This window comes from Calonectris borealis, chromosome 11 (genome assembly GCF_964195595.1).
Source record: "Calonectris borealis chromosome 11, bCalBor7.hap1.2, whole genome shotgun sequence".
Classification (NCBI taxonomy): Eukaryota; Metazoa; Chordata; class Aves; order Procellariiformes; family Procellariidae; genus Calonectris; species Calonectris borealis.
Window position 1 is genome coordinate 23962066 of NC_134322.1, and position 22083 is coordinate 23984148.

Genomic DNA, 22083 nt, shown 5'->3' on the forward strand with positions numbered 1-22083 from the left:
GGATCCAGCACATCTAACCTAGCTGATGAGAGGCTCCTGCTAGGACAGAGCCTCTGCGGACTTGCAGTCCTCCTCCCTGTAGGAAGCATCACAAGAGGAGGGACTTGAACAGCCCCAAGCATGAGCTCAGGGACCTCAGTTACTGGCATCACAGCCCTTGTGATGGTGGAGGGAGGACTTGGCCATCGCAGGCAGCTGTGTTTTCTGGGAGGTGTGTGCTTGTTGTCCCCTCCAGCTCCTGTAAGGAGGCTGCAGTGTCAAGGTCTTGGCCACTTGCTATGTGTCCCTCTATAAAGGAATGAATGCAAAGCCTCTGGCTTTGCACCTCCATCAGGTTTCAGACTTCTGCTTCTTGCAGGGGTAAAGGGAGTAGGGTTTGAAAGGACCCATTGAGGATGTGCCTAGCTTGGAGAGTAATCCAAGGGCTGAGTCTCTGGGTGTCCTGGTCTTCAGCTCTGTCTCTTCTGAAGACCTGCGTGCAGCTTCTGGAGGTCTCATGCAGCTGGGGTTGGGGACACAGGTCTGCATCTCCACTCCTGGATAAGTGTGCAGCAAGACTTGTGTTGCATGTGCCATCCAGTGCATCGGTCGGGCAGCCCGCTGGCTGCTAGGTAGTTAGAAAACAGCTACCTCCTGTTCCCCCTCACTGCTAGCTGTCATCTCAACCTGGAGTGGCTTTCTTGATGCCTCTTGCACGCTTACAGCCTGCAGGGGAGACCTGACTCTGGCAAGAGCCCTGTTAGAAAGAGGCTGGCAGAATCGCCCTTGCTGGTGTGACAGTAGTGCATCAGCCATGTAGGGGTGAGATGAGCTCCAAAGCCTCTGCCGAACGATATGCTTTGGCTGTGGCTGCGGTTCTTCCTTTGCCCAACTGACCTGGGACCTTGCCTCGAGAAAGTCTGCCTGACCTCGGCCAAGGGTTCCTCTTCGTGGGAGAGTGCCATGCATAGGCATTTGAGCTGGTCTGGGAATACTGGTTTTTCCCTCTGGCCCTGGAGTGGTGCATGTGCTTGGGAGAGGAGCATCTAGCCAGGCTTGTTCAGGTAAGGGGACAACTTTGCCAGGATGGTCTGACAAGGGGAACAGTTCACGCTGGGCTCTAGGGGGTTTTCTGCCTCTTTTTTACCCATCTTAAAGCAAAGGCCATCGTTCTGCTGGTACCCAGAGCCCTGACCGTACCTGCTGCTCTTGATGCCTGTCCGCACTGAGGCTGTGCTCCCCTCCCACCAGCTGGGGAGGGAGGAGAGGGGGGGTGGCCGCTGTGTTTCAGCTCCCTTTGCAAACAGCCACAGGACCAAGCTCTGCGCCTGCTGCTGGATCTGTGCTCAGTCAAGTGGCACAGGCTCCTCTCCCGCTGCTCTCAGGCATGAAGCTGCTAACTCAGCCCAGCCTGATGTACCGGCCTTCCAGACCAAACAGGAGCATCTGGATGTCTGATGCTATTCTACTGGACGCTGCCAGCTTGCTGCATCTACTGACAGGCTGAAAAGTGTCTGTTCAGTTACTGTTGCCATGTCTGCTCGTTGGGTCCCCATCCAGCAGCTCTTCAGCAAGGAGCAGGCCTGAGCAGTAGATGTGGCAGCAATGACCTGCCAGGGAAGCCTCCAAGTTTTGCTGGTTTGCAGCTCTACCAAGTTCTTCCCATGATGTGGTTTGCCTGGAGCCTCTTCTGATGGCTGGGTTGTGGCTTAGGGATCTTCATGGGTCTCCTCTGTGATGGATGAGCCAGTTCTTACCCTGCGCGTGTCACATAGAGGTTGTCTGGTTTAAATGTGTGGTCTTGAGATGCCTCCTTTTGCTGGCTGAGGGCAGAGCGGCCACCACCTTGGGGTGCTGCATGCCCAAAGTGAGCCTCCTCTGTCCTGCCTGAGCCTGAACGGGGGGAAAGATGTAAACTTGGGGTGTGTGGGGGAGTGGGAGCGTGCTGGGGGTAACAGCCCCTCCTTGCGCACACTTCTGCAGTAGTAAACTTCGTAGATAGCTTGGTGGTGAGGAGCTTTCCTAGCTTGAACGGCGGTGTTCTGCTTGTTGTAGTGAGCTGGGGCCAGGCATGGGTGTGAATTTGGGGGCTGTCTTCTGGTTATGCCAATAGGCAGAAAGTATTTTGAGATGTTCAGGCAAGCCCTGAGGTGGAGTGCTAGCTTCCTTCTTAGATGTGTGGGATCCTGCCATGCTCCGTGAGGGAGGACCTGGCTGGGTCCCAGTGCCTGGTGAGCCTGAGCCTGTCCTTGCAGGAGCCACCAGAGCTGGCCAGTGTGGGGCTGGCACGCCGGGTAGTGCCGGCACGGTGCAGCCCCAGGTTGGGATGCTACTGGAGTAGTATTTGGGGCTTGCCCTGGAGCCTCCTTTCCCGTGCTGGAGACATCTCTACTCAGCGTACCTCATATGTGGCCCGAAGGAGCTGAAGGTTTGGGCTCTGGTTGAGATAATCCTGGATCACGGACCTCTGGCGTGGCTTTCTCTTCCAGATGCGCTGGTATCCTCCCTCCGAAGCTACCCAGCAAGGATGGAAGTCTCGTCAGTTTTGTTAGTTTGTTAGTAAGTAAGTAATTACTCTTGGAGCCGGGTCCTTGTCTTGCTTCTCCTTGGGCTCTTGTGGGGAGGAGGGATGGGAGCTCAGCCCCCTGCATCCACCCAAGGATGCGGCTGGGTTACATTGATGGGTGATGGGGCCGAACCCACCCCGGCGGGAGCAGGGAGACCCACCAGGCCCCGGGGTGGGGAGAGGGCCGCGGGTGCCGCTCGGGGAGCGGATCCAGCCAGCCCTGCTCACCGCCGCTCCTCTCCCGCAGCGTCTCTCCTCGGCTGGTGTTCCTCCTCCCTGCCTCTCCACGGAGGGATGTGCCAGGGACGATCGCTCAGACTCCTCTCGGTTTGGTTTGCAGCCAGCGGACAAGGCGCCCGGCCCTGGCGCGCTCCCCCCGGGGCTGCCAGCATCCCCCCTCCCTGGACTGTGAAGCCGCCGCGGCCCCCCGCCGCGGGCCGTGCGCCGCCTCCATCCCTCCCTCCATCCCCAGGACATCCTCCCCGACTGCGCTTCGCTGTCCGGCTGTGCCGAAACCTAGCCGGGGGGGCTCGGTCCTGGGCTTCCCCGGGTTCGCCCTGGCCTGGCGGCTCGGCTGAAGGAAACGAAAGGCAATGGGTTTTGCATGTTTTCTGGCATGAATTAAAACACTTAACTTGTGTACGTGTGAGTGTAAGTTTGTTTGTTCTAGCGTTTGTGTAACCGTTAGCAACAGGTCTTGGCCCAACGGATTGATCCATCAAGGTTTTCATCTTGCTTCGGTGAAGACTTGGCTTTGAGAAATACTAACTGTCCTTGTCTCACCCCTTCTCCCACCTCTGCCCTCCCCTTCCCAGTACGACCAGAAGAATTTGAAAAATGTTTCTTTTTTTTTTTTTTTTAAAGTACGATGCACTGGGTTTCTGTTCTCATCCATTCTTCTCCGGTTTTAAAGTCAGGGTTATTATATTTTTTTTTTTCTTCTTCAGACTTCTATATATAGAATGGCTGTAAAATATCGAACTTCTTTTTTTCTCCACATCCTTCTGATTGGAGAGCATCCAGTCCTGCCAAATAATCAGTCATCCTTATGGGAATACCGAACAAAAAAAAAAGTTATGAGTATTTTTGTACCATGTGTAATAAGGAAATATTTATGCATCATAAAGAATTTCTTGTGTGTTTGTGTGCAATTAATTATTATTATTATTAAAGAGAAATTGTAATCCTGTAAGATAAGTTAATGTTTAGTTAAAAGCTTGAAAGAGAAGGGTTGTCTTCTGTAACAATGATTCAGTCAGGCATAGTAAACAAGAAATTGTGCAATTTTTGTTTTAGCATCTTATTGCTTGGTATTGAAGTGCTTTAAGTATTATACGACCATGGCTGTCTCGCTTGTATTAAAAGATTTGAGAATAAGTTGCTATATAATTGCTGATCCTATGAGAATGTGAAACTGGATAATATATGAAATGCAACAACAACAAAAAAAATATACCCAGAGGCTGCTGTGACTCTTTTTCTGCGGTCTGTTGTGTTTTCTTCTGGGACTGGGTTGGGATGCTCCAGGCTCGGTGGTACCTGCACCCCTTCCCTCCCTGCCCGGAGGTCTGGGATGCTGCTGAAGACCAGGGGTGGGGTTGGGGCATCTTTCCCCGCAGGGAGACGGGCAACCCCTTGCCTGCATGGGCGCGCACTGCAGGGCCTGTTGATGCTGAACTCTTCCGGAGGCCTCCGAGAGGGCAACCGTGAGCTTTCTTGGGTGTTTTTGTCCCCCCCCCCCCGTGCCTGTGGAGGCTGAGGGCCTCTCCTCTCCGCCGCCGCCGTTCCCCCGCCAGCGGTGCGGTGGGGAGAGATGGCCATAGAAGGCGAACGTCCCCTGCAGCTGCGGCGCGGCCCCGCGGCGGCCCGGCTCCTCCTCCGGTGCAGGGTGCCCTGGCCGGGGCTGCCGACGCTCTCCGTGGCCTTATCTGTACCTGCTAAAACAGCCGTGGGAACGGCAGCCCTGGCGCTGGTCGTCCTGGCGGGACGAAAGCGGGGCTGGGTGCTGCAGCGGGGGCTGCCTGCGGGCGGCTGGAGGCAGCTTCCTTAAATCCCAGCGGGGTGGCCTGGAGGGGTGTCCCCGCTGTGCCAAAGGGGTCCCCGTGGCTGGACTCAGCGAGTCCCTGCGATGGGGTGCTCCCAAAGCGCTCCCACGCAGCTTCCCACCCCAGGGATCAGTGTTTTCCTCTCTCCCCAGGTCTTCGAGGGCAGTGCTGAGCAAAGGCGAGGAGCAGGGGAAAAATAAATAAGAAAAAGCAAAAGGCAGGTCTAAAAATAGCCCCGCTGGCCACCGTGCCTGGGAACGGGCTCGGCTGAGCTCTGCCGCTCCGGGAAGTGACTCGCTGCGGGGCCGTGGGCTGCCCGAGCCAGAGCAGTGCTGCCAGCCCCTTCCCTGCGGGATCCCCCCGCCCGCGGTCCAGGCAAAGCTTGCTCCTGCCTGCATCCCAGCCCCTGAATGCATCCCGGCTCCTGCCTGAATCCCAGCTCCTGCCGGGCCAGCTCTCCCCTGCCAGGTCTGTCCTTATCTCACAGCTCTGCTCACCTAAGCGGAAACACCCCGGAGAGCAGTCTGGGCGCGGTGATGGGAGTGTGCAAGGCTTTAAATTATAGAGGAGATTTTCTTTTTTTTTTTTTTTTTTTAAAAAAAAGCCTTTAGCACATGCATTAACATGGCCAGGCAATGAATAATTTACGCCTGGCTCTATTAAGCTTTTACACTGGGACCCGCGCAGCACGGCTTGCCTCGGAGCTAAAGTAGGTCACGTCTGCTCCGAGGGTCCCCGAGCGTCCCCCTCCCCGGCCGGTGTAAGCATGGCGCAGGCGTGTGTGCACATACGTGTCCGTGCGCTTGCTGCCTCTGTCCATCCGTGTCTGCTCGTGCATGTGTGCAATGCCCCTGCCCCTCCCAGGCTGCCCCCACTTGTGTCCTACTCAAAGGGACGCTCTCTGGGCAGCGACGTGGGGACAGGGAATGTCTCCAGCCTGCGGGTGGGATGAAGCTCCAGGGTGGAGAGCAGCTCTGGATGGGGCACAGCCTGATGGCAGCACTGGGAAAAAGGGCACAGATTGCTGGCACCCAGGTCCTTTGGTCTCTGGCACTCCCTGGACCTGTTGCGCAGTGGCCGTAGGAGAAAGCGGCCAGAGAGGAGGTGGGCACGTTGGGGCTGCGAGAAGAAGGAATAGGAAAAAAGGCTGTTTTTGGCACACTTTCATTTTCCATTTTACTGGAAACTCCCCCTCTTCTTTCCCTCATTTTGAAGGTGGGACTATAAATAATTAAATCTGGGAGCTTTCGGACCATTTTCTCCCTAAAGCGCTGTGCTCCTCCATGGCATGTGGTCCAGGTGCTGCAGCAAGGAGCACTCTGGAAATAGAAAATCCAGCTGCTTTGATGCAGAAAGGCCTCTCGGCATGGCCGCGCCGGACAAGCTGCCATGGAGCTGGCCTGGGCCCCCATTTGAACTGACCAGACATGCTTGCAGCAGGCCAGGGCATCTTCAGGGAGGCCAGTGGGAAGCCCAGGTGCAAAACTCAGTCCCTGCTTGAAACCAGAGATGTAGGAAAGGTGACAGGTCATTTAACATCTGCATTCATCCAGGGTCCTGCTGGTCGCAAGGGACCGCAGAGCTCCTGTCTCCAAGGTCAGGAGTGCCTCGCAGTGCTGACGCTCTCCTCATGGTCCTGCATACCTTTGCTGATGATTAAGGGTACCCAGATGCAGCCCAGTCATGCAGATTGCATGATCTGGTGCCTTCAGCCCATTTTCATCAGCAAATGCTGATGAAGAGCGATTCAAAAGGCTTCTGCAAAGGATCAAAATGGCTCCTGCAAACCTCAGCAACTTCCATCTGCTGGTCTGCACCGGCAGCGCAGGAAGAAGAGCCTCTGTCTCCTTTCCCCAAGGCATCCCTCCTCATTCGGGCTGAAGCCTTTCATGGTTGAAGACCGTTTTGACCTCAAGCTGGAGGACAACTCTCGTGAGTCTCCAAGGACAGAGGCAGGGGTGTCTCCAAACCTGAGCTCTGCCTTCAGTGCTGTTTCTCCATCTTTATTTCCAGTCCTGTTGGTGGCCTTCTTCCTGCAATTAAGCTCTACCCAGCTGGCCAGAAAGCCAAACTCCCTGGGACCACTGATGTCCTCCCAGTTGTTCGTACGTTTGGCAGACATCAACAGCCACAACCATGAGGAGATGTCTCAGATGGCCCCAGATCCATACTGCACCAGGAATCGCCAAAATTTCTGGCTTTAGCAGCTACCGCTCCCAGCTGACTTCCAAGAAGCTGCAGCTCACGTAATGTTGCTGGGATTTCCCTGGCAAATGTGCGTGGACCAGCCCCGTGGGGACGAGGACCAAGTCTGTTGCAGCCAGGGAACATCACATGTACCGCCTCTGTGGAGCCCCAGCCCGGCCGCAGCACATGGCCAAATAAAGTGAATGGCCAAGCTGCTTGATTATGGGTGAACGTGGTAGCAAACCTCTGGAAGAGGCAGGCTTGGCCGGGGGGTGGCAATAGGCTTACCCGGGCCAGAAACATCACCGGGAAGGCAGAAAGAGCTGGGAAATGACGGAGAACAAGCAGGGAGGAGAGAGCACACTGTCTGCTCCTTATCTTGCGTTTCCTTATGGCACAGTGCCCCCTCTCATGAGTTTTGCTTACCTGCCGGGCTCGGATATCGCCACACTGTCCTACAGGCCCAAAAATACCTTTGCTATCCCCCTGCCAACCACCCCTTAAATTATTCCCCAACCAAGCAAGAAGTCTGTAGAGACTTGGAAACAGCGTCGTAAAACCCCAGAGAGCGAGCATGGAAAGACACAGGTGACACATAAGAGACTGCGCAGGGATCATAGAGGTTTGTAGGGACAAAATACACGCTGCACAATATCTGCTGGTGAAAGGCAAGAGGTACCTGGACCCACCCCCCAAAGTGATGGATCATATCCCAGAGGGGCTTTGGGAGTGAAGGTGCTGCTGCGATGGGATCCCGCACAAAAGCCTGTAATATCATAACGGCGAGCGGGTGGCTGGAGGGTTATTAGTTAGAAGAGTTACCTCCATCCTGAGTCAAAAATATGTGGGATTGGATCAGATCCTCAAAGAATAAAAGCTGCTCCGAACCAGTAAGGTTTTACATGGCTTTGTTATTTCTGCTGGTGAATGGGAAAGGTCCTCCCGCTCTGCGTTGAGTCACAGCGCATTAACGAGATGCACAGTGCAGTGGGAAAGCCAGGAGGTGGCATCCGAGGCCTGAGCACACGAGACCAGGACACTTTCCCAAGCAGGAGCTTAACAGGAGGTTGCAGCCTGGGACGGTGGAGAAAACATGCAGAGATTTTGTCCTGCACCTTCCTCTCCCTCTTGGGTTGAGGAGAGCGTAGGTACTTTAGACAAAGGATCTCTGTATTAAGTTAATAGATGAAAATCTTTTTACTTTTCTGATCAGCTGTAGCGTTGTTACCAAAAATACACAAATCTCAGTGGGCTTGCTGGGGGGGTGTCCATAGCCCAACCTGGCTGCGGCGAGACCGTCACCAGCACTGACTCAGTCGTGGCTTGGTCCAGCTGAGCTGGGAAACCCCTGAGGCTGGAGAACTCCCTCTTCTGGGTGCCTCTACCAATGCTTAGCTTCTGGTATTACTCATTTAACTAAAAAAGAAGAAAATATAACAGTCTTAGCTGATGACATTGCGACGACACATTCAGCTCTTTACTAGGCATGGGGCAGAGGGGGCCGCCTGGGCTTGGCAGCAGGCTACTTGGTCCAGCTCTTTTTTGCAAGTGAGGATTGAGGTAGCCAGAAGCATCACCACCACCCTACGAAGGTGTTGGGTCAGACAGCAGATGGCACTAGGAGATTAGCTCAGGAAGGGCTGAGCAAGGCGGGATGCCTGGAGGGAGCAGAGGCCACCGCTGGATCGCCGCTCTCAGCCCGGCACGGACGGTATAGCTGCTGGGCAGGGGACCGAGAGAAAGAAACAGCCGCAGCAACCCAGGGCCCTGGGACAGGGAAAGCAGGGAGACACCAGCCCCTGATAAACACCTAGAAGTGTCTCCAAATACGTCCAAAATGTCCTGCTCCAAAACGTCTGGGGCACTCAGAACAGGAGAGATCCCAGCTTTTCCTCTGCGATGCAGACGGATTGGAGTCTCCAGGGTGTTTGTCCTGCTACAGGAATCCACGGCTGTCCCCTTCCCACGCTCCCTAGGCACGGCAGCCCAAGCACACTTTATCTGGTGGGCTTCATCTGCTGGGCTTCATCTGGTGGCTTCACCTGCTGGGCTTCATTGTGATCGACACATTCCTTTCATCCTCCTCTGGGTCACCGGAGTGAGTGGGAACTCCTGAACGTCTCTTCGGGACCAAATCTCCATGCTGCTCACCCAGCAGTTTCAACAGGCAAAGGGAGGATGCTAGCTTGTGCCAACAGGTCAAATCAAATGGCTGGTGCAGCAATTACTGACTTTCAGGACATGCTGATACCACGACCAATGTATTTTCATCTGCCCTTTGCTCTCTTGCTGTCCTTGGTGTCCTGCTGAGGACTGGGTTGGTTGCTCATGGTCCATGCACTGGGACCATGGTTGACAGCATGGTCCCCCCTCCTGCTCTCTTGGTGAGGTGGGTACCGGTTGTCCTCCGCAGGGGCTTTCCGTTCTCTGCCGGCAGACAGCTCTGTCCACCACTGATGGTGGGTTGAGCTCACGCAGGGTGTGCTGGAGTTTCTCAGGAGATCTGCCAGCCCCACCAGAAGGCAGACAGGGTCTCATCTGAGAGGCTGTCAGGGGACCTGCCAGCCTTAGGGACCGGTGCTGGGGGGTCATGAGCAAGGCCTCAGTCCATGCTACTCCCTGTTGGGTGTTTCCAGCTTGGAAGTCATGGCTACTGATAACAAGTGCTGGAAGTCCTCCTGCCACTGGCTTTTCTGGATGTTTCCCCAAGGCAGCAAGGGAAAAGCTGTGCACAGAGGTCTGGACTGTGGTACTTAGTGCTGCCTCTCCGAGTGGTACAGAGGTGCCCTGCATGGAGTAAGCACTTACGTCTTAGGGTTGTCATTGCCTTTCAGGTTACTGTGAGTTCTCAGCACCAGCAGCCGTGGCCACGACTTGTATATGGCCTTCTGGGAGAGAAAGCAGAAGGGAATGAGTGAGCCTAGAGGGGTTTTGGCAAAAGGGCCTGAACCTTGCAAATGGCTGGGAGAGGTGTCAGCTCCGCTCCGTCCACAGCGTCCCTGGTTTCAACCTGAGCTAGATCATGCCCTGCTTCCCCCAGCAAGAAGCATCATCGCTACCCAGCTCCAAGAAGACCAAGTAGCTGCCACCTCCTCCCTGCCAGAGGCTGGTTCATCTCTGCAAATGCTCCCAGGAGGTCTCTGCACTGGTGGGTGGCCACCTGTGGCATTTTACAAGGTGCCCGCTGGCACAGGTGGATGCCAACCGATTCATCCCAGCACCTTACCTTGGGAACAGGTTCTGGGAATGCAGACAGTCTGAGCCACGGGTGCCATTGTCGGCCAAAGTCAACAGCATTCAGCACCGCTTCCGCGTGCTTGCCTCGATAGGGCACCCGAGGACAGCCTTGATGATAGCCTTGTCTATCAGGTTGATAGACAGCCTGATAAGACATCCCCACATCGCAGGAAGCTTTGTGCCTTCACCCGCCTTCCTGCCAGTCACCTGCAGCCAGCGTTACTGCTTTCCGAACCCAGACCTGGCTGCCAGGAGGAAATATGGCTTCTGTGCCAGAGGACCACTTCCCGAAAAAGCAGGCGTGAACAGTAGGCAGTGGGACCTGGGTGGAAACGGGTCCCTGGGATTGGTCTTCCTTTCCAAGATGTTGCAGCACGAGGGTGTGAGCACGTGGCCCTTGTCCTGTCCAGGAGATGCCTGTGGGTTTGGGAAGCAGGTGTCATCCCCAGTGTCACCTCCACCTGGAGAAACACACTCCAGCTCCCTGACCGGCTGTTGGGAACCGATCACCCCTGCAGAAGATCCCCACCGCTTTGTCTGTGAGGCCAGACCACTCAACAAAAACCTTTTGGTTTTCATCCTCACTTTTGGATGAATGAAGACCGCGATGAGGGCTTCACAGATGAAGCAGCTGAGACCTTTGGGAATGGGAATCGCTACCCGGCCCAACTGCCAGCTGCCATGCTTTCAGAAACACGTCCCAGGCTCAGAAAGGGTCTGGATGCCACAGTTACAATATTCGGCCATGCTGCTGCAGCATGTTTATTTTTTTCCCAGCTATGCTAACTGGTCTATTTGCCTTTACCCACAAACTTATGTCTTTGAAAACAAAGCAAATTGTTCCTCTAGAAATGAGTGCATTTATTAGCCTCACCACCACCCTATGCCCTGCAGCTCAGTCTTTGCAGGGATGTTAATTAAGAAGAGCACCTCCAATCCCAGGGGCTCGTTTCTGCAAGAAAACGACTCCCAAACAAATCACTGATCTCAAGTCATGACTATCTTGTTCCTGAACTAGCCCTTGCATTTGTGTCCTGAGCACATCAAAACGCTGACGAGGACCAAATGAGATAAAATTTGATTAAAGTTTAATTAAATGCCCATATTTTTGGGTTACCTCTCTGATGTAGGCACTTAGATGTGGGCTGGGAATCAGGAAGGAAATACTGTTTTTCCAGGTACGTTGCCTCATTTGGGGCAGTTTGGGGGAATTGGAAAGAAGTATTTCTCTTTCGTGGTTCAGACTGGCTGTGCCAGTATCGTTCTGAAATGCAGTAACTGGATTTCAACAGATGCATCTTAAAATGACCCTTTCTTGGCTTGAACTGAGCACTTTGACATGAGCTGAGCACTCACACAACTGAGCACTCTTTTCTTAATATTTACAAAAAAGGGCTTACCTGGAAATCCCAGAGACCGCTGGGCCTGTTGTCTTGCTTTCTTTTCTCAAAAAGTACTAGTTCTGAAAAGTTTGCCCTTGTTACAGATTGAAGGGTTACAAGGGCATCTTTTGGGAAGATGCGCTGAGTTCATGTGATGGATTTGGCTTTATTAAACAGATATATATCCAATATATGTAAAAAATTTTGGTGGTGGAACTTAAAAACTATTTTAGTATTTAACTAAGGCTAAAAATTCTTTCTTAACATTTAAGAGTTTAAAATTATTCTTTTTTATTTCTGATGGAGAGGTTCTGTGGCTGGGGAACAACCAACCACCTGCCTTGGGAAAGGGGACGAATTCTAGTCAGATACAAGGGAAAAAATTCACATTGAGAGCAGTGGAGCTGCTGGACAGGGGACAGAGAAGTGGAGGGGGATCTCCATCCTTGGAGACCTTCAGTGCACACCTGGTGGCCTGAGACCTCCAGAATTCCCTCAACCCTCAAACTTTCTCTGATTCTTGCAATTTATGGGGACATTGCATGGGAGAGGGGATAACTCTGGCTAACCAGGTTTCTCTGGCCACATTCAGTAGGAAGTTGTTTATCACTTAATACATGTGGATGAACAGATTTTTGCTTTAAAAAAAAGTAAGTTTCAGAACAAAAAATACCTATTCTTTTAGGGATTAAATTTATTATACCTACTGAATGCAGCCAATGTTTTCCAGAGGGTTTAAGCATTTCTTAGTGTTCAAGCACTTCTTGGTGTTTGCTTCTCATCACACCTGCCCTTAAAAAAAGTACTATACAAAAGAAAACTGGAAGCTAACAGCTTTTTAAACTGTTTATATTCTTAAAAAAGGTTATTACAAACACACACACATATCCAAAGCCAGTAAGTAAACCTTGGGTGTTTGAGGAAAATACATTAAGAGAAAGGCAATCTCCCAGAGGTGTGTGTTTGTGTATCAGATCAGAGTAAAGCTGCGATGCGTGGGAGGTTCCTGAACTAGAAAGTGGACACTCACAGAGGACAGTGTTGGATGAGCCCTGGAAAAAACAAGACGGGTTTTCTCACATTTTTCTGAGTGGAGATAGTCAGAGCTACGGACCTTTTGTTTCTGGGCAAAGTCTTAGGCATGAATGTTAGATCTGAAGCGTTTGCAGCTCCAAAGGACAGAGAGGAACTGGCCAAAGTCAAAGTCAAGATGAGAAAGGGGAGAGTTGGGCTGGGCTGTTCAGGGTAAAAACACATCTAATGCTTTTTGGAGTGGACCGTGGAAAATAATATTGTTGTAACTACGTCCATTTAAATTCATGTTTCTCCCTCCCAGTATAACCTTCTTGCATGGACAAGGCAGGATGCGAGGCAGCGTTTTGGGATAGTTGCAGGAGAAAACCCAAGTGATAGAGCACTGCCAAGAACTAGTGAGGAACATAATCTCCAGAGCCTGTGATGAAGGAGAGATACTAGGAGAGAAGACATCTGCCTTCATGAGATAATGGAGCAGGGATGCATGCCTTTCCTTGGACAAGATGGTCCACAAAACCATCCCAGAAAGAACAGAGAAGCCAACTGGGGGAAACCAACTCCATGTCAACCCAGCAAGCCGTGTGTGGCCCGGTTCTCACCTGGTAACAGTTCTCAAGGGCAGACACTCCTCAGAAATGCAACTGGTGTCAAGAAAGCATTTGACAGTCTTTGTTTCTACTTACACCTTGAGGTGTCCTGACTTGCCCACAGAAATCCCACTGCTGCTTAAAGCAGAGCCTTAGAGTAAATATGGGCAAAACCAACCTGCTCTGTGAAGATTACGGGGCTAGAGAAATGCACACACTCATCTCCAGCTCCTGAAAGTGCTGTTATGTACGCCTTCCCCTGTACCTCTCCCTCCCATGGGATTTGGACAGATTTTCATGTCCCTTCTCTCTGTCACCTGCATCCCGCTCTTTTTTATTCTTTTTCTAGGATATCCTGCTACTGTGGATATTTCTGGTCACTATTAAAATGTGTATTAACTCTTTGTGGGGAAAAATGGTCAGCCGTTTTAAATAATTTTGAAAATGTTCTTTTAGGGAAGAGCAAATAATAGACTTTATACCAGCATTGATGCTTGCATGACTGAGGCCGTTAGAAGCAAAGCTTGGGCTAACAAACGACAAAGTGTTCTGCAGGAAAACATGTATTTTGGTAGGGAAATGCTGCAGCGACAATTTGGTTCTAAATAAGGTCATTGAAAATAATCTTATAAGAAGATGAATATAGAGAAGTAAAAGCAAATACACAGAATGTATTCTCCTCATTTTAGGACAAAAATCCCTCTCTGTGCCATTATATGTTTAAATCAAATTTCTCTTAATAACTGCACAAAGATCTCCAGCAGAGAGCAGAAGCTGAGCTGGTGAGTCAGGCACATTGCACAGGACCTAGGTCATGCTTGACTTACACAGAAGTGGCCACTCTAGATATTTTCCAGTGTGAAAAAAATACAAAACTAAAGGACTGGGTTTCATTTGCCTCAGACTGCTGCACGCAATTCACTATGTCTCTGTGGCTCATGCTGTCCTCTGCCTTGCCCTCATTGCTCCTTGCTTGTCCCGGCAGACCAGAACCGACCTTCCTGGGTGAGGCTCAAGCACTAGAGTGAAAGCTCTGCCCCAGAGATGCTCATCCTAGTGCCAACGGTGGTAACCTGCAGGAGCAGGAGGTTCTAGAGGATCTGTAGAGACTAGAAGAGGTGGGACCCTACGGAGGCTAAGTGCTTGGTCAGTGATGGGGAACGGCAGATATTTGTTAGGTTGGTGCTGCCTCCCAGCCACCACCTTGCTCGTTAGGTGTCCCAAAGCAACTTTGCCGCTTCAGTCCAACAAAAACAACAGGCAACTCGGCTCACAGTAGCAACAAAAAAAATACCTCTGCTGCCTTCTTGGAAGGGAGCACCCTCCTCCACCCATGTAGCCACACCATGCCTTTCCCTTTGAGTCATCCTTGCCTGCAGCAAGACTGGGATTCTCTCATCTTCGTCGGCTGAAGTCTTTTGGAGTATTGCAGCAGTGAGGGAGGGAGAGCTGATTCACAGCTCTGAGAAACTATTTTCTTCCGACCCAGCAACTCTTTTGCATCCTGAGATTCTCCCTGGCCTTGCTCCTCCAAAACTACATGGTTCTCCTTCCCCATTGGCTGTTTCCCAGCTAAGAAATCCTGGTTATGTCCATGTCAATGTGGACTTCACCTAGGAGCTATCATAGGTGTCAGCAGTGCTCCAGGCTGTGCCTGCGACACGGAGTCTCCACGTGTACTAAGCACACCAATCCTGCAGGACTTCTTAGCGGAGAAGTTGGTACAGCAAACTCAGTTTGTGAACTAGAGGACTACGCGAAGGCTCAGGCAAGAAGCATCTGTGTATAAAAAACTCTGCTAAAGTCCCAGACAGAAAACAAAGGATTGTCCTATTTAATGCCAAGTCCTGTGGTAACAAGCATCTGTGAAATCATCTTTATCGTCCTGTTGAAATCTTCTCCCACCCCTCAGCTGGTGATGGGTACGCAGGTTTCCTTACCAAATGAGTTCCTGGGGGAACAACATCAGAAAAACTCAAACTACAATATCTTCAGAGGCTCACTGTATGTTTTTAAAGCTAACTGCCAAAAGTACTGCGTGGAAGGAGCCATTGCCAAGATCATGAAGGCTTTGGAGGACAGCTGAATGTGGACATGTGCTCGGTTTGACTGAGATTTGAATCCTACTGTACTCAAGACTAAAGCTACATTTTCTCTATCACCGATATATTATGGCTTTTGTGCAGTTCTAAAACACCTCACAGAGAAAGGCATAATTGAAAGAAACAGGTTTGCACCTGAAAATAAGAGAATTAGTAATGTCATACTTGCTGCTCCATTTCTGAGTTGAGCTACTTCCATAAAAAGTTTTTAATGTAATGGTTTTCCCCGCCTCTGAGGCTACTTAGCACAGTGCTAGCTGCACAAAGCCACTTGTAAATGTCCAGTTCAAAGGAACCGAAAGTGCACTTTTAACCAGTCTTTTGAAAAACCTGACAACCATAATGACAAAAATGTCAGAAAAAAAATTACTCTCCCCCTGAGTTGTTGGCAGAGGTGGTCATGGCCAACATCATAAGGATACCTGCGTGCAGAAATGAGCAGGTCTTGGGAAGGAGTGTGGCCCTGCCAAAATGGGTTGGCAATGCAAACTATAGGCAAGAGCTGAAATGCTCTGTCAAGTTCGTTTTGTGGAGTAAGTGGTGAGCAGGTAAACAAAGACACCCAGCAGCTCAGACTTCACAGGTGGCTGCCAGCGAGTTAGCGATGATTAGCTTTTTAACAGCTGTGTCCACCAATATGCACGTGAGAAATAGGTAATGACGGCTAGTTGCTTTGCTGGGGCATGCAGATGTGATGGTGATAAGCAGAAGCGATGGACTCAGCCGCGGGAGTACACAAACTTGCAAAAGACGGGCTTAGCACCAGCAACTTCCAACTCAATCACTGCTTGGAAGACAAGAAAATGCAGGAGTGAGTCAATTCTGAAATCTCATATGTAAGCCAACTGGTATGTTGGAAAGAAGAAGGGAATGACCAGGCCATACTCGGCATCCTAAAGACCAATTAATTATCTATAGCCTGCAAGTTAGGGCCAGACTTGACATCTTCCTGGCCTCTTTCCATCTTAGCCCAGGGATGTAAAGGATGGCCATCTGCCAAGAGTTAAAGGAGTAGTCGCCGTCCGGTGTCACCAATCCACCAAACGAGTCTGATGTAGCCTTTACGGGGTTTCTCAAGGCATCATCCTGTTTCTTTTGTGGCCCCTGGCTTCTACTTCTTGCCAGGGTTGTGTGTTGTGACCCTGAGTCAGCCAAACCCTTGGCGTGGATCTCAGACTACCCAACACCCCACAGAGACTGCTAGCATAACAAACCCAGGTATAAACTAGAATAGATCACTCTTCAGCTAAGAGGAACTCAAGTAGCAAGGCTGGAATAGAAAAACGAGAAGTTTATAAAAATTTTCCTCCAGCATTGTGTCCTTGCAGGTGTCCTGCTTCCAGACTTGGGTTTAGTCAGCTCCGTGCCTTTGAGTTCAAATGTGCATGAGGCCATTGGTCCTTTCCCACCACCCCAATGTCTGCTCCCTGCTCCTCCTTGCAGCTTCTTCTGGAGATGCAGCTTCCCATCTCCTTGTTGTGGCTATTACTCCTGGGCTTTCTCCCCAGTCGGGCTCAGCTGCTCCCCAGGGAAGGAGCCAACCAGTCACTGCTTTCCAAAAGGAACATGATGTGCAAAATTAGAACAAGCAAATCGCACAGGGCTGAGAGTGGTTTAGGGGAAGCCTTGCAGATGAGCTGTTAAACTGGTCTCCAGAGCAAGTTTCGGAGTAGGATGTATCACAATGCACGTGCAAGTCAGTTCAGCCATGCAGCAGCAGAGAAGTCACAGCCCATGAGTGCCTTCTGCCACTAAGAGAAAGTCTATAGCCCACATGCTGAAAAAAGCTGAGCATTCATCAGTTGCAGTCCCACTGGTCTTCAGGCGGGTGCAGAAGAGCTACCTTGTATCCCAGCTGGCAGCCCAACATCTCTGGCTTGCGGCTTGATAGGCTCCAGCCCATTCCCAGCAGTGGCATGCTAGGCTTTCTCCCCAACTCAACTCAAGCCAGCTTTCCATGCTCAGCCTCCTCCTTCAGCGGTTGCGTTTCCACTGCATTTCTGAAGGAATGCCATTTGTACGTGGACAGTGGGCTGGTCACGCCAAGCCCAGCGTGCCTTTCCAACCACACCCAGCTCTTAGTTATTTGGCCCCAGAAGGATGCTCCAGATCATTCCTGCTGCTCACAGTGTAAGGGTGAGTATGCAAATCCTACATACCTTTCATAAAAGTAATGCATAGTCTCCTCTATCTCCTAATACAAATGCCTTAGGAAAAAAGTCAGCTTTAGATGGAACAAATGCATAACAAAGCCAATATGTGAGAGTTCAGCAGTTTCTCACCTCCAGAGGTGTCCAGAGAAAAACGTGGGAACACTAGGAACATCAGAACATCCTGTCATGTGGTTTCCAGAAACTGGAGATACTCCAAGACTGTCTGAAATGACACTGTTGATGGAGAAAATTTAATCAATGGTCCCTACAGACTGGTAAAGAACCACCCAAGACTGAAACAGCAGAGTTGTTTTTGTAGCCCTCAGCCATGTGGAGTAGCATAAAAGCGCCACTGAGGTCTGGGGACTCCCCACCTCTTGCAGAGGAGACAGAAAGCCTGCCCAATGCCAGTAGGTGACAACAAGACCAGGAGGAACCACACGGGGAAGCCAAGGGAGAAGTCTGGCAGGAGTGGGGAATGAGGCAGTGGGTGACTGCAAGGAGAGATGTTTACTTTGTGAGTGTTAGCCTTGAAGGCAAGGAACAGGGCTGCCTGTGACTCTGTACAAGACCCCAAAGGGGCGAAAGAGTTGAGAGGAAAGAGAGGAGGAGGCCTTGCAGGAGAAGAGGAGGTTGCCAAGAAGGGTTGACTGGAAAGGGGAAGAACTTCTCCAAGGGTGAGATCTGGAAGGGTGGGATGTTCCTAGTGTTCCCACATTCTTCTCTGGACACTTCTGGAGGTGAGAAGCTGCTGAACTTTCACATATTGGCTTTGCTATGCATTTGTTCCATCTAATGCTGACTTTTTTCCTAAGGTATTTGCATTAGAAGGTGGCAGAGACTATGCATTACTTTTATGAAAGATATGTAAGACAGGCCATTCCTGTCCCTAGGATATCATCCCAGGCTTATAAATGGGAATGGCCATTTAGCAGTAGACAAGAGAGGGACTGAATGGGAATCGTGTTTCCTCTGTGGCTGAAGATTTCAGGGTGGGCAGTGATTTTGTAATCTCCTTGGGTTGCTCCCTCCCCTTGGCAGAGGTGCTCCTCAAGTTGTCGGCAGTTTGGCCAGCAAGCAAGAACCACAGAAACATCTGTTGTTAAAAGATCCACAGCCTAAGGAAAGGAGGAGTTTATTTGGCCCAAATCCTGCTATTCTCATCAGTAAGAGAGGTTTCTTCCGAGTCCTTCTGATGCTTTGGGAACTGGAGTTTCGTGCAGCAATCAGCCAGGCATAAGGTGGCACCAGGGTTTGTCCATATTTGTTTAATTTTAGAGCAATCTCTGATTACTTTCTGCAGAAATGTGTGTCATGAGGTGCTCTTTGCTCTTGATATCTATCTGGCTTGGAGCACAGACTAGCATTGCCACAATCCACCTTGATGGTTACCGTAGATGACGTTTGGTTAATCTTTTGCCTCCTTGGGAGGACAGCAGAGAAGCACAAGAATGTCACACGTCTATGTACTCAGGATGAGATTAAACAAGGAGGAAAACCCTCACTGCTAGGCTCTCCACGTTTCTGGGAAGACCACTAACAGGGAACTGCTGTGCTGTTCAAGGCCTTTTTGGTGACATTAGGCAAGCTCTCCAGGTGTCTGGTGCTGCCAGAGGAAGGAAAAAGCTGGATGCTGCAGCTCCCCAGGTTATCACTGGACTCACAACACGTCTTCTGTCTGTCTTTGGGTTTTACCCTCCAAGCAGGGCTCCTGTTGTCTGGATAGATTTTTATGTTAGTGGCATCCCACCCTGCTGACATGCAATCTCCACTGGACTCAGGAGACATTCAGGAGCCTGTCCCTGCTCCTGCTGTATCCAAGTCTCTGCTCCTGGGGATGGGTATGTTCACAGCATGGACCCACTTGCATTCATCTCATCTGCTCATGGGGCAGAGCTTGTTTCTTCTGTCAGCATCTTCCCCTGGACATTTACACAGATACCCTAATTCGTTTTTGTTAAAGTCTCAAACTCTTTTGCCCATATGGGCTATTAATGCTATCCAAGGGCCAAAATTCCACTGGGGCCAATAGTTGCCCTCCTGCTCGTACCTGCCTCAGAAATGGGGTCCACGCCACATCAGAAACAAGAGCTTCATCCCCTGAGAAGAGGAAGTTACTCAATCCCCTGTGAGATCTAGCATTCATTTCTAGCCCTGGGTGGTTGAATTTATTGTAAATAGGTCACCTTGTTTAACAAGAAAGAATGTCAACACATTTTTATTAACTTCCCAAACAAACCTTGAGGGGTAGGGCAACAAACTAGCACCTAACTTCCTTGCTGCACTTGATGTTTTTGTTTCCCTGTGTTTCCTCATCTGTCGAGGGAGTGTGGTTTGTGATTCATTCCACAGCACTTAATTATTTGAGATGTGTTTAAAGACGTGTGGTTTTTTTATAGTATTCCTTCATACTGCTGGTGTTGAACTTAGCGGTGGATGGTGCAGGTATGGATTAGATATGGCTACAAAACAAAGCAAACAACTGCCTCCAGCCCAGTGCTGCTAGTGCTAAAAAAGGCCAGGCTCTTCCAGGAAACACACCCTGGGGAGTGACCCAGCACAAAAGACAGACAACATGCAAAAATCTCGTATCACCCAGAGCCTATCTTGGAGTACTGATCCCTTCTGAGAAGCAGCTGAACCTTCCGCATAGCCTGATTTCTGCGTGGAGAACATAGTAGCTTCCTTATGCATTATCCAAGCTCTGTTGCTGTTCCTCACTATCCTCCCTGTCTCCATCACACCATGGTCCAGGGTCCCCTCTCTGCCTTCAACCCTCCTTGTAGCTAGTCCTTCTCCAGTTACCGATCCACATCTCTCACCAAGCCCCGCTTGTTTTGTGCTCTGTTGTCGCATTTCTCTGCTTCACTCACAGGGAGCTTTCTGCTCTTTCAGCTGGTCCCCCAAGTATGAAACAGTTCCCCCAAAACTGACCTCATCTCTCCCACATGGATCTACTAGGGCCCAGCTGCCTATGAGGACTTAATGATTATTTCAGAGAGCTGTATCACGAACTTGGGAAAAGCTCTGAAAAGCATCCAGGCAGCTTCTCTGTCCTTCCTTCTTGAAAAGTCATGGTCCTTTCTTATGGAAAAATAGAAATACTAGAAGCCCAAAACATAGGCTGTTGACTGCACTGGTGAGTCTGGACGAAGCCGTTTCTCTGGGGTTGAATGCGAGTACCATGTGGCTGGGTCTTAAACCATTCTGGAATCAATGGAGCGTGACAAGTAGCAGAAAAAACAGAAAAAAGCCAAAGACATGAACAAGATAATCACGCTTACGCAGACAGATAGCTTTAGGGTGGTACACGGAGAAAGGGATGCTGCAATGGACGGGAAGTAACATCACTGACCACTTGATTTCGCCTGTGTTTATGGAAGCAGGATTTTGAGTATATCCTTCCAGAGGAGTGTTGGAAAGGTTGGTCGACTGCAAAATCCAGTGGAGGGTCACTAAGATGGTTGAGACTGGAGTACCTGGCATATGAGGAGATGCTGAAGGAGCTGGACTTGTCTCACAGGAGAAGAGAAGGTTTCCAGGGAATATAATTGCTGCCTTCAGTTACCTAGAGGGAGGATATAGAGAAGACAGACCCAGATTTTTCTCAGAGACACCCAGAGGAAGGACAAGAGGCAACAGATCAAGCTGCAGTAGGGACATTCCAGAAAAGGAAAAAATTGCTCACCATAAGCATGGTGCATCTGTGGGACAGGCCCAAAGATTTGGAAAGCCCTGTTGCCACCATAAGAACATCACCACCAGACTGGACAAGGCCCTGAGCAATGTCATGTGGCTTTGAAGTTAACCCTGCTTTGGCCAGGAGATGCATGAGAGACCCCCAGTAGGTCCTTGTAGGCTAAATCTCTCTGTGATTATATGGCGATAGGTTCTGATGACTGTGTTTCTTTGTCCCACTTATCTAATTCTATCAGTAAGGCTCCTGCGTGGCCAGAAAGGGTCAGATAGTTGGGTTTCATTTTGCTGCTGTGATGCATTGCTGATTAGCCGCAGTTAGAGAGAGGATATGGGCAAAGGACATTGGGCTCTTAGGGGCATTTAAAACATGACTGCTGGTGCCTTTTGCTCACCTGTGCAGGGTTAATACCAGATTTGAATTCAGGCAGGAATTTCAGTAGGGTATTGCATGGCTGTGGCATATGGGGGTTCGTGGATTAAACATTAATGATTAATCCAGGCAAGTCTCCTGAATTAAACACCTGCTGCCCAAGTGCCATGTTCTGCTGGTTTGGACTAAGAAGCAGATCTGGTTATAGTCCACCAACGTGCAGAACAAGCAGACTACTAGCCTAGGGAACTGATACTAGTGCTTAGCTCCCATGAATGGTAGTAAGGCTGGGGAGGCAGTTGGCAGAGGAGATTTGGCAGTCTCTTGAGTGAAAAGTGGCCGTAAAGTCAGTAAAATTGTACTTCTAACAGAAGAGGATCAGAGCAGGTGGATGGGGACACAGCAACACTGTTAGCAGAACCATGCTGTTGCATGGATATGATAGGGTGAGATTTACCTGCTCTTGGGGTGGCAGTGTCAGAGCAAGAAAGAAAGTGGTATGGGAGACTTCAAAATACATTAGCAAGAAGATCTTGCTGCTTGTAAAGCTGTTTTATAACCGCAGATGTCTGGGAAAATGGTTTGTCCTTATAAGCTCCCAGGATCAGGACCAGAGCCCAGGGCTCTCTGCTCCCATTAGCCTTGGGTTGAGTCCCCTCCGTACTTGCCCTTGAGCCAGTGCTTTAACCACTTCTGTAAAGGTGTAGAGCTCTTCCACTGTCTGATGGCTTAGCAAATCTG

General features: G+C 50.5%; 1 protein-coding gene across 4 annotated transcripts in view; it reads left to right on the forward strand.

The window, feature by feature from the left end:
* Positions 1–4022, forward strand: part of RBPMS2 (RNA binding protein, mRNA processing factor 2) — a 30079-nt gene extending 26057 nt beyond the window's left edge. The window contains exons 7-8 of one of the 4 annotated variants that reach the window (XM_075160652.1): positions 2469–2542; positions 2793–4022. In XM_075160652.1, the coding sequence (XP_075016753.1) occupies positions 2469–2531 (63 nt within the window). In that variant the 3' untranslated portion in view covers positions 2532–2542; positions 2793–4022. The remainder of the gene's footprint in view (positions 1–2468; positions 2543–2792) is intronic. The other 3 variants (XM_075160654.1, XM_075160653.1, XM_075160656.1) reach the window with 3 other exon arrangements.
* Positions 4023–22083: the final 18061 nt, after the last annotated feature.